The 15686-nt window shown below is 47.3% G+C and overlaps 1 protein-coding gene across 5 annotated transcripts in view; it reads left to right on the forward strand.

Annotated features, from left to right (window-relative positions):
- PASK (PAS domain containing serine/threonine kinase) overlaps positions 1-15686 on the forward strand; it is a 351902-nt gene that overhangs the window by 274146 nt on the left and 62070 nt on the right. For all 5 annotated transcript variants that reach the window (XM_063915754.1, XM_063915758.1, XM_063915756.1 and 2 more), the window contains one exon: positions 9305-9483. In XM_063915754.1, coding sequence (XP_063771824.1) covers positions 9305-9483 — 179 coding nt within the window. The remainder of the gene's footprint in view (positions 1-9304; positions 9484-15686) is intronic.

Below are 15686 nucleotides of genomic sequence, written 5' to 3' on the forward strand. Positions count from 1 at the left end.
GGGCATGGTACACGGATCTTCTGGACATGTCCGTCGAAGACCCTTGGCCTCTACCACTAAGAAGCGATCTTCTTCAACAGGGACCGTTCCGCTACCCGAACTTACGGCGACTTTGTTTGATGGCATGGAGGTTGAGCGGAACACCCTAGCTCACAAGGGCCTTTCCAAAAAGGTTATTGCTTCCATGGTTCAGGCCAGGAAACCCGTGACATCAAAACACTATCCTCAAATGTGGAGAAGATATGTCTCTTGGTGCGAGGAACGCACCTATCAACCTGCGGAGTTCCACTTGGGACATTTCTTACGTTTCCTGCAGGCTGGTGTGGATAAGGGCTTACGTTTGGGTTCCATTAAGGTCCAGATTTTTAGCCCTTTTTATGTTCTTCCAGAAGAAATTGGCACTGTTGCCAGAAGTTCAGACCTTCTTGCAAGGAGTACTCCACATACAACCTTCTTTTGTGCTGCTTACGGCGCCCAGGGATTTGAATGTGGGTGTTGGAATTTCTACAGTCCTCCTGGTTTGAGCCTCTGATGACGGTAGAAGACAAGTACCTCACGTGAAAGACTGTTACTGGCCCTGGATTCTGCTCGATGGGTGTCAGAATTGGGGGCCTTATCGTGTAAAAGTCCGTACGTGGTCTTTTACGAGGACAGAGCGGAGCTCCGGACTAGACAGCAGTTCCTGCCGAAGATTTTCTCTGCGTATCACCTGAATCAACCTATTGTGGTTCCATCCAGCTCTGATACTTCTGCTCCTCTGGAGGCAATGGATGCTGTGCGTGCCTTGATAATCTATGTTAAGCGAACAGCTCGGATCAGAAAGATGGATTCCTTGTTCGTGCGCTATGATGCGCAGAAAAAAGGTTGTCGTGCTTTGAAGCAGTCCATTGCTCTTTGTTTTAGGCTTACTATCCAACAGGCCTATGTGTCGGCAGCCTTACTTGTTCCCAAGTCTCTGAAGGCCCACTCTACAAGATCAGTGGGCTCTTCCTGGGCTGCTGCTCGTGGAGTTTTGGCCTTGCAACTATGCCGAGCTGCTACCTGGTCGGGGAAGAACACCTTTGTGAAGTTCTACAGGTTTGATACCATGGCCAAAGAGTATACCCAGTTTGAGCAGGCAGTGCTGCCCGTTCTGTAAGCTTTGGGATGTCCCCATTCTACTAAGTCTCCCCAATATCCCTTATGGATGCTAGACAGGTATCTCATTCACATGGTATTTATCAAAGCTTGGAGAGTAATAAAGCACTAGCCAATCAGCTACAGTCGTTTTTTAAACACTGCATGTATAATGAGATTTAGAAGCTGATTGGTTAGTGCTTTACATCTGTCTACTTTATTGCTCTCCATGCTTTGGTAGAGAGACGTGTCATAAAAATGACTTGCATTCAAATGTGAATGAGGCCCAAAGCAGTTAGTAAGATGGGATCTGGTCAGGATTCCGACGGTCTGAATACCAGCGCCGGAAATCCTGACACTGCTTGGAATGCTGACGCCGGCATCCCAGCATAAATTGAAATCCCGTTCGTGGTCTGCTGGGACTCCGCACTGGTAAGCTGTGGGGTGGTTTAGGGTTAGGTTGTGGGGAGAAAGGGTTAGGGTTAGGCACCACCGGGGAGGGTTAGTGACAGGCTGTGAGAAAGGAGGATTAGGGAAGTTGGGGGTACTTTACTTACCAAATAGGTGTCGGGATCCTGAACGTCGGGATGCCGCTGTCTGTATTGTGACCTCAGGGATAACAACCCAGTAAGATCTTCTCAGGGCTTGCTTGGGTATTGTGTATTACAAGTGGTTCTATACAAGTGACCACAAGAAACCTTATTTGAAAATGCATGTAGCGGGGGCGTGGCTTGGACGCCATACTGTGAGGTGGCCTGGTGAGAGAGCTCCGTGCCCACATAAGCTTTATTTAGCCTTTATGCCCTCCAGCATCTCTTCCCCGCGCCCCTGCACTGTCCCTCTACTGTGTGGGAACCTTACTGTGGGGTCCGATCAGGTCCGTGGAGTCGGGGGGGGAAACGTTTCCGTGCTCTCGCGGATTGCAGCCTGTCCTCACCTCGGCCTGCAGCGGCGATCCGGCGAAGAACGGGAGCCCGTGTCTCTGCCTGGAGGCGGCGGCGGCATATAGCGCTGAGCCTGACCCTCACCACTGGAGCAGCTTGGAGCTGGTGAGTGGAACAGGGCCTGCAGGGAAGCCCTGACACGGAAGCCGCGGCGGCCATCTTTATTATGGGCACTGCAGGCTAATGGTGCTGATACTTGCGATGCCATAAAGCCTGACTGGATATTACCGCCCCTGCCTGGTGGCCATACTACTTATATTTCCATCAGCTGTTTTTCACCCACAGCAAATCTCCATTGTACACTGCAGGGCTTAACTTTATACCTCACTGCAGGCTGCTCTCCAAGCTCATAGCTGCAGTGCTGCATATCTGTCCTCACTATCTGGGCTAAATTGTTGTTTTTAGGCGAATGCTTTTCTACCCCGCTAAGACGTCCCAGCGGTTTTATGCTATGGAAGTGTGCCATGCTAGGCTGCCGCTGCCATTGATACCGTAATGATCTGTTGACGCCACCCCACAGGGAGCCACCCCGCTGAAGGCATCCTTCTGTGAGTTATGTAAATTTAGTTTACCTCGATATCTTGACCTCAGTGAATTTATGCTCCTTGATGCTGATTGAGTGATGCCCAGGAATAAGAAGTCTTCTCGAAAGACCGGTACGCCTCCACCACGGGGAACCATGTCGCAGTCCGCTATGAGATCATTTCTACAACCCACCTCGTCCGCACCTACAGAAAACTCTTCTGCTCCACACCCTCCCCTCTCCCCGCTTGCCTCTCATTCATCCTCTGCAGGTGCTCCGGGCGATAGGGATTTACAAGATATCCTGGCCTACATGAAAAATCTTCCCACTAAACAAGATCTACAAGATACTGTGAGACGTGAACTGGCTACTATGAGACAGGACATTTCCCATCTCTCCGACCGGCTGTCGAATCTGGAGGATCACCATGCCTCTTCTGATACGTTCCTGAAGTCATTGACGAACGTCATTGAAGCTCAGTCGATTGAGATCCGCTCTCTCCAAACACGGTTAACAGATTTGGATAACAGAGGGAGGAGAAATAACATCCGGGTGCGGGGTTTGCCGGAAGACGTCCCTCAAACAGGCCTTATTGATGCTCTTACAAAAATCTTTAACGAGATATTGGGTAATGATCCTAATGACACTATCACCTTCGACAGGGCCCACCGTGCTCTGAAACCAAGAGGTCTCTCCGCTGACAGACCACGTGATGTCATCTGCAGATTGCATTATTTCTCTCAAAAAGATGACAGTATGCGCAAGGTACGCCAGCTCGATGGAGTCGATTTTAACGGTTCAATGATACATATCTACCAAGACTTGTCCTGCATACCCTCCAACAGCGGAAAGCCCTCAAGCCCCTAACGGATGAGCTCCGTAAACGCCAATTGAAATACTGTTGGGGCTTTCCCTTCAATCTCCAAGTTTCCTCTTCAGGGAAAACTCATACTCTCAACTCCTACTCTGATCTCCCTATGTTCTGTAATGGTCTTGGACTACCGAAACTTGACTTACGCGACTGGGACTTCCCTACTCCAGCATTGCCATCTCTCCGATCCCCGAGTACTGGAATCCCCTGGCAGGAGGTGCGGAACGCAGGGAGGAAAAGAGCTGATGACTTCCTCTCTGACAGTGGCTCAAATGCTACCTGATTGATAACCTGTTATCATTTGTTTGTTCATGTTCTTCTCAAATTATCTCTCTAGGTTAAAGTGTGAAACTTTTTCTAACTGCTGATGAGATTTAATCCAATATCTTGTTGTCATCGGGACTAGGTCCCTCCTATTATATATTAGGCCGTTGATTGTCGGCCCCTGTTTTTTGATTGAGATTTCTTTTTTCCTGCCATTGGAAGATTTCTTCATGTTATCGAGGTTTACAGTTAGTTAAAAATACTTGTGTATTGTTTGTTGCATTATTTTTTCCCATTTTTCAATATGCCTTTGGCGGTGGCTCCCTCACTCGCCCCTTACCCGCTCTCGGCTGCTTTGCCTCTTGGGTTTCTGATTCTTAGATGGATCAGCTACCTCATTGCGGGTTTTTTGACTGTTATTGTTGTTTTTTCTATTTGATTAGCTTTTTTCTCTTTCCTCCCTGTTCCTTTTTCTTTCCTCTTTTTGACCATTCCGGGCCCACCACTTTCTACTATGACTTATGCCTCCCATGACATCACCTGGTAGACTCAAAATATCATTGATTAACGCGAAGGGCCTTAATGTACCGGAGAAAAGGGCCTCCCTTTTACGGTCTCTCTGGGCCGATAGAGTAGATGTCGCATTGGTCCAAGAAACGCACTTTAGAATCTCAGCTCGCAGCCCCTCCTTGATTAACTATCGTTTTCCCCAGGCCTTTTATAATAACAACCCGGACTCTAAATCAAAAGGTGTAGCGATATTATTCTCTAGGACCCTTCAGCTGTCGGATATTTCAGTGCATAAGCTGATCCCGGGTCGGCTTCTGGTGGTGCGCTGTAAAATATGTATGTGCCCTTACACATTTGTTGTACTTTATGCCCCTAATAAGGACCAGGTTCCATTTTTTCGTTCCGCCCTTTCCCAAATAGAACCTCTTCTTTCAGGTGTTGTTGTCTTGGGGGGTGATTTGAATTGGATAATGGATCCATCCTTAGACTCTTCTTCTAATGCTCCCCGGACCTCCAAGCGTCAATACCGCCAAGTTAGAAGCTTGTTCCACGATCTCCAGCTGGCTGACTCCTGGAGGGTCCTTCACCCCTCTGATAGAGACTACTCCTTCTATTCCACTCCACATAAAGCTTACTCTCTTGTTTAGTCTTGATTATCTATTCCTTAGTCACAGACATCTCCCCTTACTGATGGATTCTTCTATTGGCTTAATAACCTGGTCCGACCCCGCCCCGGTGTCCTTGACTCTCTCAACCCCCCAATCTACCCCAGGTCAATGGACCTGGCGTCTAAATGAATCCTTATTACAGGATCAATATTGCAAGGGAGAAATTGAGAAGGCCTTGACTGAATTTTTCTCCATAAATGATACCGACGATGTCTGTAAGATTATCCTGTGGGAAGCGCACAAATGCACCATCCGGGGTAAACTTATACAGTTGGGTACATTTATGAAAAAACAGAGGTCAGCACTTATCACCAAACTACTGCAACGACTCCACTTTCTAGAGTCCTCACATAAAACGTCTCTGTCGGAGACCGATTACTTAGAATTACTTGACACGCGGGTACAACTAAAGAAGACCCTCACTGATAGTATCCAGCTTTCAATCCGTAAATGCAACTCCAAGTACTACCAGTGGGGTAATAAACCTGGACACCTCCTAGCCCAGGCACTTAAGGCCCAACGCTCTTCATTGTTTATTAATAATGTGAAGGATCCTGGGGGTACTCTCCGTTTCAAAACCCCTGAAATAGCTGCCTGCTTCAAACAGTATTATTCTCTTTTATATAACTTAGAGAACCGACCCCATGGTGGCACCCCTCTTTTTGATATTCTAAAGGCGAAGGCGTATTTAGAAAAGGTATCTTATCCCGTTCTACCTTCTTCAGACAGGGAAACCTTGGAATTACATTTTACCCTGCAAGAGCTGGAAAGCGCTATGACCTCGACACCCTCTGGTAAGAGTCCAGGGCCGGATGGCTTCACGCTTACTTACTATAAACAATTTAAAGGTTTCCTTTCCCCTTATCTCCTCCAGGCCTATAACTCCATCTCCGCAGATACCCATTTTTCAGGCCAATCCTTAGAAGCCCACATTTCTGTGCTTCCTAAGCCCGGTAAGGACCCCTCGGTGTGCTCCAGTTATAGGCGCATACCTCTTCTTAATGTTGATGTCAAACTTTTCGCAAAACTGATGGCGAACAGACTGAATATATTCCTGCCTTCTCTAATTCACGACGACCAGGTGGGTTTTGTCCCAAACCGTGAGGCTAAGGATAATACCACCAAGGTTTTGAACTTAATCCACATAGCTTCCCGGGGTAGCTCCCCCACTGTGTTGCTATCCACTGATGCCGAAAAGGCTTTCGATAGAGTTAGCTGGGGTTTTATGAGGTCTGTACTGGGGCACATCGGATTGGGTCCCCTGGCACTTGGTAGGATTATGGGACTTTATAGATCGCCTACAGCTCGGGTTCGAGTTAATGGTTCCTTATCCGATCCCTTCTCCATAGGTAATGGGACACGACAGGGCTGCCCACTGTCCCCCCTACTCTTTGTCCTCTGTATCGAAGCTCTTGCTAGGGCCATTAGGGCCAATGATTGTATTACTGGTCTGAGAGTTGGTGATACAGAGCACAAACTGGCCCTGTTTGCAGATGATTTATTGGCTACAATAACGCACCCGGTTTCCTCCCTCCCCCATCTTATGAAGGAGCTGTCCAACTTCGGTTCACTTTCCAATTTTAAGATCAATATGTCCAAATCATGCGCTTTGAACATTTCCACCCCTCCCGATATAGTAGCTAAACTCAAACAATCTTTCCCCTTTACTTGGAATACCTCCCATTTGTCCTACTTGGGAATACAACTACCGAGTGATCTTTCCCGTCTGTTTTCATTGAATTTTACACCCCTTCTTCGAACTCTCAGGGCCGATTACAGTAGATGGTATCTCAAACCACTTTCCTGGCTGGGGAGGGTGAATGTTGTGAAGATGAATACTCTCCCTAGGCTACTCTATAAACTTCAGACTCTTCCCATACAGATCCCAGACTCCTGGTTCAAGTCCATTCAACTCTTGATACAACAATTTGTTTGGTCCCGGAAACGGCCTAGAATTAGCCGGTCCACTATGACGCTCCACCCGATGCGGTGGTTTCCAGCTACCTAATATTAGAGGCTATTATTGGGCAATTATGCTTAATAGAGTCCTGGATTGGACGAGGAGTCGGGACTCTAAGCAATGGGTAGTCCTAGAGGGGCTTTATATGCAACAATACCCCGAGATCTTCCCTTGGCTTCCTTCCCTTCCCAAGCCTCCTTCCCCCCACCCAACTATCACCCCGACCCTTTCCTTTTGGAGAAAAGTGCGCCGCTTGCCCTTCCTCTCTTCTGATTTCGGCCCGTTGACCTCTTTTCTAGCCAACCCTGACTTTCTACCCAGCTTAACACTTTCTCACTTTCGTAATTGGGCTCTTGAAGGGCTCTTCAGGGTAGGCCAGCTGGCGATCTCCTCAGGAGTCAGACAGTTTTCGGAAGTACGATCTAAATGGGAAATTCCACAACACGACTTTTGGAAATACTTAGTTTAGACATTTTTGCACTCCAAACACAGATACCTTCTAGCCTCTAGGGAACTAACATCATTTGAGAGATTGTGTGTCTCTACGTGTAACCCCCAGCATACAGTTTCCACACTTTACAAATTATTACAGAGTCCCGGTGCTCAGACACCTCTTCCTTTCCAGTCAGCTTGGGAGAGGGACCTAGGGTTCCAACTATCAGACAAAGATTGGCAGACGATATTTCTCAAAACTCACAATAGTTCAGTTTGTATACAAGTGAGGGAAACCCAATATAAACTTTTAGTGAGATGGTACAGACACCCCTCCCTTCTCCATTTCATGTACCCCGGAGTGACAGATAGGTGCTGGAGATGTCTTACTACCACTGGTTCCTTGCTGCACATTTGGTGGAATTGCTCCTTACTTCGGCGGTACTGGGTTGATGTAATCTCTATTTACCAAGATATACTTCACACCCCCGTCCCTTCTGACCCGGCCTTCTGGCTGCTATCCCACTCTTCTGTGTCGCTGGCTCAATATAAAACATCACTACTCCGCCATCTGTCTAATGCAGCACGGGCAGTTATTCCCACACTATGGAGGTCATCATCCCCACCCACAAGGAAAACTTAGTTCACTAGACTCTATTATATGAATATGGAAAACATCCTCCTGGTCTCCAGAGATAAACTTCCAGAATTCATGGCCACTTGGTTTCCTTGGATAGAATATACGTCCTCCAAAGAGTACAAAGACTACATATATGCTACTAAATGATCCGAGTTTAGCAGTTGATTGATTAAAGAGATTGCAATTCTCTTCGCCTCTGTCTGATGGTCTCCCGGGTTTGGTCACACTATATAATTTTTTATTATATATATATATATATATATATATATATATATATATATATATATATATATATATATATATATATATATATATGTGTATATATATATATATATATATATATATATATATAATTTTTTTTCTACTCTTTCCTTTTCATATCTTGCTCTTTCCTATAGTTCTTCTGTTTCGTTACTTATGTTACCATGATTACATCCGCAGTTTTGACAAATAACGTGTAGGCATTGTGATGATTCCATTGAACACCCAATCAAAGTCTGCTTTTGCTCTAATACTAGTGTTCAGGGCGGCGAGTTATACTGCTCCTTATGGCTAATATGCAACTGATGTTAATTATGTGTCTTGAAGCTCTTTTGTCTATTTGGATGTAATCTTTATATTTTCCTAAATAAAAACAGATTATACAAAAAAAGAAAATGCATGTAGCCTCAGGGCTCATTATGCCTTATAACCAATGTAGGGAAATGGCACTGATGATCCTATTTAAATGTATATGGGGCGGCTGTACTAAGCCTTGGAGAGTGATAAAGTGGAGAGAGGTAAACTACCAACCAATCAGCTGTCATTTTTCAAACAGTCTGTAAAATGGCAGTTAGGAGCTAATTGGTTGGGTACTCTCCACTTTATCACTCTCCAAAGTTTACATCTCCCTCCATCTCTAAAAAAGAATAAAAATATAAAAATTCCAAAGAATATTAGAGCTACATAATGTGGGTAAGGTACAATTAGGGAGATTGCTAGATTCTTCCGGTAGTCAGGGAGATTTCTGCCCTTTCAGGGAGTCTCCCTGAAAACTGGGGAGTGTTGGTGAGTATGAACATACCGTGCTACTATGCATCTTTCCACCTGGCACCAATATAAATGGGGCTTATACAAGTACTTGGTTCAATAGTTTTTCTCACCTTTTGTGAAAGATACAGGCTGTGCCATTTTCCATTGATTTCTATTTATTTTTATCACCCTTTTGTGTGTGTTCTGAGTTTATTTAAGCTTAATAACACACTGACCAGGATAAGTGGATATGCATTCTGCAAATTGCTTAAAGCACAGCATTTTATGTTGAATCTTCAGAAATCTTGTGTAATCCTCTAATGTTATTTTGCTAATCTTTACATTTTTTTTTTTTTTGGAGGCAGATATTCAGTTTGAAGTGCATGCCGTACACACCGCCGGCATTCCTTTATTCAATGTTTGGATATCTAAAGATTTGATGCAGGGACAGAGAGAAGCAATTGCCAGAACCCGACTTCTGCTCTCCAGTTTGGCGAGTTCATCCCAGTCGCTTCTGGAGCAGTCTGAGCGCAGTCTGGGAGAGGTTTGTGCTGAACCTTTGAATGAAAATATCTCACACTTGTAAGATGCTTCTGTGTTTCCGCTGCTCCACCTTGTTATAGCGTGTTTCTCTTACGTCCTAGAGGATGCTGGGGACTCCGTAAGGACCATGGGGTATAGACAGGCTCCACAGGAGACATGGGCACTATAAAGAACTTTAGAATGGTTGTGCACTGGCTCCTCCCTCTATGCCCCTCCTCCAGACCTCAGTTAGATTCTGTGCCCAGAGGAGAATGGGTGCACTACAGGGGAGCTCTCCTGAGTTTCTCTGATAAAGAATTTTGTTAGGTTTTTTATTTTCAGGGAGCACTGCTGGCAACAGGCTCCCTGCATCGTGGGACTGAGGAGAGAGAAGCAGATCTACTTAAGTGATAGGCTCTGCTTCTTAGGCTACTGGACACCATTAGCTCCAGAGGGAGTCAGAAGGCAGGTCTCCCCTCGCTGTTCGTCCCGGAGCCGCGCCGCCGTCCTCCTCGCAGAGCCGGAAGATAGAAGCCGGGTGAGTATAAGAAGAAAAGAAGACTTCAAGGCGCAGAAGACTTCAGATCTTCACTGAGGTAAGCGCGCAGCGGTAACGCTGCGCGCTATTGCTCCCACACACTACACACACTAGCGGGCACTGATGGGCGCAGGGGGGGGGGGCGCCCTGGGCAGCAATAAAATCTCTATATCTGGCATTATTAGGTTGGACACTGCAGAGGCAGTATTTCTTTGAATCCCCCGCCAGTTTTGAGATACTTTGAGCGGGACCGAAGCCCGCCACTGGAGGGGGCGGAGCTTGGTCCCTCAGCACTAACCAGCGCCATTTTCTCCACAGAGATCTGCAGAGAAGCTGGCTCCCCGGTCTCTCCCCTGCTGAACACGGTGACACAGGGCTGAAGAGAGGAGGGGGGGCACTTGTAAGGCGCAGTGAGTGTATTAACACAGTAATTAATATAAAAGCGCTATTATCTGGGAGTTTAATTTCCAGTGTCAGTTGGCGCTGGCTGTGTGCTGGCATACTCTCTCTCTGTCTCTCCAAAGGGCCTTATTGGGGAACTGTCTCCTTATAACTATATTCCTGTGTGTGTGTGGGGGTGTCGTTACGAGTGTCGGCATGTCTGATGCGGAAGGCTCAGCTAAGGAGGAGGTGGAGCAGATGATTGTGGTGTCTCCGTCGGCAACGCCGACTCATGATTGGATGGACATGTGGAATGTTTTAAATGCAAATGTGACCTTATTACATAAGAGACTGGACAAAGCAGAATCCAGGGAAAAAGCAGAGAATCAATCACAGGGCCCTTCTGGGTCTCAAAAACGTCCCCTATCACAAATTGCAGACACTGATACCGACACGGATTCTGACTCCAGTGTCGACTACGATGATGCGAGGTTACACCCAAGGGTGGCCAAAAGTATTCATTATATGATTATTGCAATAAAAGAGGTTTTGCATATCACAGATGACCCCTCTGTCCCTGACACGAGGGTGCGCATGTATAAGGAAAAGAAACCTGAGGTAACCTTTCCCCCATCTCATGAGCTTAACGAGTTTTATTTGAAAAAGCTTGGGAAACTCCAGATAAAAAACTGCAGATTCCCAAAAGGATTCTTATGGCGTACCCTTTCCCTGCACAGGACAGGGTACGTTGGGAATCCTCACCCAGGGGGGACAAGGCTTTAACGCGCCTGTCCAAGAAGGTGGCGCTTCCGTCTCCGGATACGGCAGCCCTCAAGGATCCTGCTGATCGCAGGCAGGAGACTACTTTAAAATCTATTTCTCTGACGTCCTAGTGGATGCTGGGAACTCCGTAAGGACCATGGGGAATAGCGGCTCCGCAGGAGTCTGGGCACATCTAAAGAAAGCTTTAGGATCACCTGGTGTGCACTGGCTCCTCCCACTATGACCCTCCTCCAAGCCTCAGTTAGATCTCTGTGCCCGAACGAGAAGGGTGCACACTAGGGGCTCTCCTGAGCTCTTTGTGAAAGTTTTAGTTTAGGTTTATTATTTTCAGTGAGACCTGCTGGCAACAGGCTCACTGCATCGAGGGACTAAGGGGAGAAGAAGCGAACTCACCTGCGTGCAGAGTGGATTGGGCTTCTTGGCTACTGGACATTAGCTCCAGAGGGACGATCACAGGTTCAGCCTGGATGGGTCCCGGAGCCGCGCCGCCGGCCCCCTTACAGAGCCAGAAGAGCGAAGAGGTCCGGAAAATCGGCGGCAGAAGACGATCCTGTCTTCAGATAAGGTAGCGCACAGCACCGCAGCTGTGCGCCATTGCTCTCAGCACACTTCACACTCCGGTCACTGAGGGTGCAGGGCGCTGGGGGGGCAGCGCCCTGAGACGCAATAAATCGATAAAAACCTTATATGGCTAAAATAAATGCATCACATATAACTCCTGGGCTATATGGATGCATTTAACCCCTGCCAAAACATACAGAAAAACGGATGATAGGCTCCGCCCCTTTCTCGGCGTCCTTATCTCCTCAGCACACTGGCGCCATTTTCCCTCACAGCTCAGTTGGAGGGAAGCTCCCTGGCTCTCCCCTGCAGTCACTACACTACAGAAAGGGGTTAAAAAAGAGAGGGGGGCACAAATTAGGCGCAGTATAAACAAACAGCAGCTATAAAGGGAAAAACACTTATATAAGGTTATCCCTGTGTATATATATAGCGCTCTGGTGTGTGCTGGCAAACTCTCCCTCTGTCTCCCCAAAGGGCTAGTGGGGTCCTGTCCTCTATCAGAGCATTCCCTGTGTGTGTGCTGTGTGTCGGTACGTTTGTGTCGACATGTCTGAGGAGAAAAATGATGTGGAGACGGAGTAGAGTGTCTGTAATAGTGTTGTCACCCCCTAGGGGGTCGACACCTGAGTGGATGTACTGTTGAAATTGCGTGACAGTGTCAGCTTTGTATTAAAGACAGTGGTTGACATGAGACAGCCGGCTACTCAGCTTGTGCATGTCCAGACGTCTCATACAGGGGCTCTAAAGCGCCCGTTACCTCAGATACAGACGCCGACACGGATACTGACTCCTGTGTCGACGGTGAAGAGACAACCGTGATTTCCAATAGGGCCACACATTGCATGATTGAGGCAATGGAAAATGTTTACACTTTTCTGATAATATGAATACCACCAAAAAAAGGGGTATTATGTTTGGTGAGGAAAAACTTCCTGTAGTTTTCCTGAATCTGAGAAATAAAATGAGGTGCGTGATGATGCGTGGGTTTTCCCCCGATAACAATTGATAATTTCTAAAAAGTTATTGGCAGTATACCTTTTCCCGCCAGAGGTTAGGGTGCGTTGGGAAACACCCCCTAGGGGGGATAAGGCGCTCACACGCTTGTAAGAACAAGGGCTCTATCCTCTCCTGAGATGGCCGCCCTTAAGGATCCTGCTGATAGAAAGCAGGAGGGTATCCTAAAATGTATTTACACACATACTGGTGTTATACTGCGACCAGCAATCGCCTCAGCCTGGATGTGCAGTGCTGGGTTGGCGTGGTCGGATTCCCTGACTGGAAATATTGATATCCTAGATAAGGACAGTATATTATTGCCTATAGAGCAATTAAAAGATGCATTTCTATATATGCATGATGCACAGCGGAATATTTGTCGACTGGCATCAAGTATAAGTGCGTTGTCCAATTCTACCAGTAAAGTGGTCAGGTGATGCGGATTCCAAACGGCATTTGGAAGTATTGCCTTAAAAAAAAGGGGATGTACCCCTGGTCGCCTCTCAAAATAAGACGCCGTATTATCAGGCGCAGTCCTGGTTGGCAAGCGGACAAAAGGGTTCCTCTTTTCTACACGTGACAGAGGGAGAGGAAAATGGCTGCAGAGATCAGCCAGTTCCCAGGAACAGAAACCCTTTTCTGCCTCTGCCAAGCCCTCAGTATGACGCTAGGGCTTTACAAGTTCAGGCACGGTGGGGGCCCGTTCTCAATGAATTTCAGTGCGCAGTGGGCTCACTCGCAAGTAGACCCCTGGATCCTTCAGGTAATATTTTCAGGGGTACAAATTGGAATTCAAGACGTATTCCCCTCGCCGTTTCCAAAAGTCTGTTTTACCGACGTCTCCCGCTGACAGGGAGGCAGTTTTGGAAGCCATTCACAAGCTGTATTCCCAGCAGGTGATAATTAAGGTACCCCTCCTGCAACAGGGAACGGGGTATTATTCCACACTATTGTGGTACCGAAGCCAGACGGCTCGGTGAGACCGATTTTAAAATCTAAAATCTTTGAACACTTACATACAGAGGTTCAAATTCAAAATTGAGTCACTCAGAGCAGTGATTGCAAACCTGGAAGAAGGGGACTACATGATGTCTCGGGACATCAATGATGCTTACCTTCATGTCAAAATTTACCCTTCTCACCAAGGGTATCTCAGGTTATGGTACAGAACTGTCACTATCCGTTCAGACGTTGCCATAGGGATGGTCCACGGCACCCCGGGTCTTGACTGAAGTAATGACCGAAATGATGATATTCCTTCGAAGGAAGGGAGTTTTAGTTCTCCTTTACTTGGACGATTCCCTGATAAGGGTAAGATCCAGGGAACAGTTGGAGATCGGTGTAGCACTATCTCAGGTAGTGTTGCGGCAGCACGATTGGATTCTCAATATTCCAAAATCGCAGCTGGTTCCGACGACTTGTCTTCTGTTCCTAGGGATGATCCTGGACACAGTCCAGAAAGAAGGTGTTTCTCCCGGAGGAGAAAGCCAGGGAGTTATCCGAGCTAGTCAGGAACCTCCTAAAACCGAACCAAGTCTCAGTGCATCAATGCACAAGGGTTCTGGGTAAAAATGGTGGCTTCCTACGAAGCAATCCCATTCGGCAGATTCCACGCAAGACTTTCCAGTGGAACCTACTGGACAAATGGTCCGGGTCGCATCTTCAGATGCATCAGCGGATAACCCTGTCACCAGGGACAAGGGTATCCCTCCTGTGGTGGTTGCAGAGTGCTCATCTTCTAGAGGGCCGCAGATTCGGCATTCAGGACTGGGTCCTGGTGACCACGGATGCCAGCCTGCGAGGCTGGGGAGCAGTCACACAGGGAAGGAATATCCAGGGCTTATGGTCAAGCCTGGAGACATCACTTCACATAAATATCCTGAAGCTAAGGGCCATTTACAATGCTCTAAGCTTAGCAAGACCTCTGCTTCAAGGTCAGCCGGTGTTGATCCAGTCGGACAACATTACGGCAGTCACCCACGTAAACAGACAGGGTGCCACAAGAAGCAAGAGGGCAATGGCAGAAGCTGCAAGGATTCTTCGCTGGGCGAAAAACCATGTGATAGCACTGTCAGCAGTTTTCATTCCGGGAGTGGACAACTGGGAAGCAGATTTCCTCAGCACGACCTCCTCCCGGGAGAGTAGGGACTTCACCCAGAAGTCTTCCACATGATTATAAACCGTTGGGAAAAACTCGACAGGTATTGCGCCAGGTCAAGGGACCCTCAGGCAATAGCTGTAGATGCTCTGGTAACACCGTGGGTGTACCAATCAGTGTATGGGTTCCCTCTTCTGCCTCTCATACCCAAGGTACTGAGATTGATAAGATGGAGAGGAGTAAGCACTATATTAGTGGCTCCGGATTGGCCAAGAAGGACTTGGTAACCGGAACTTCAAGAGATGCTCACGGAGGATCCGTGGCCTCTACCTCTAAGAAGGGACCTGCTTCAGCGGGGACCTTGTCTGTTCCAAGACTTGCCGCGGCTGCGTTGACGGCATGGCGGTTGAACGCCGGATCCTGAAGGAAAAAGGCATTCCGGATGAAGTCATCCCTATCCTGATCAAGGCCGGGAAGGATGTAACCGCAAAATATTATCACCGCATTTGGCGAAAATATGTTGCGTGGTGCGAGGCCAGTAAGGCTCGACGGAGGAAATTCAACTGGGTCGATTCCTACATTTCCTGAAAACAGGAGTATCTATGGGCCTGAAATTGGGGTCCATTAAGGTTCAAATTTCGGCTCTGTCGATTTTCTTCCAAAAAAGAACTAGCTTCAGTCCCTGAAGTTCAGACGTTTGTTAAAGGGGTACTGCATATACAGCCTCCTTTTGTGCCTTCAGTGGCACTTTGGGATCTCAAGGTGGTTTTTGGGTTCCAAAAGTCACATTGGTTTGACCCACTTAAATCTGTGGAGTTAAAATATCTCACAAAAAAAGTGGTCATGCTGTTGGCTCTGGCCTGGG

This window comes from Pseudophryne corroboree, chromosome 4 (assembly GCF_028390025.1).
Source record: "Pseudophryne corroboree isolate aPseCor3 chromosome 4, aPseCor3.hap2, whole genome shotgun sequence".
Classification (NCBI taxonomy): domain Eukaryota; kingdom Metazoa; phylum Chordata; class Amphibia; order Anura; family Myobatrachidae; genus Pseudophryne; species Pseudophryne corroboree.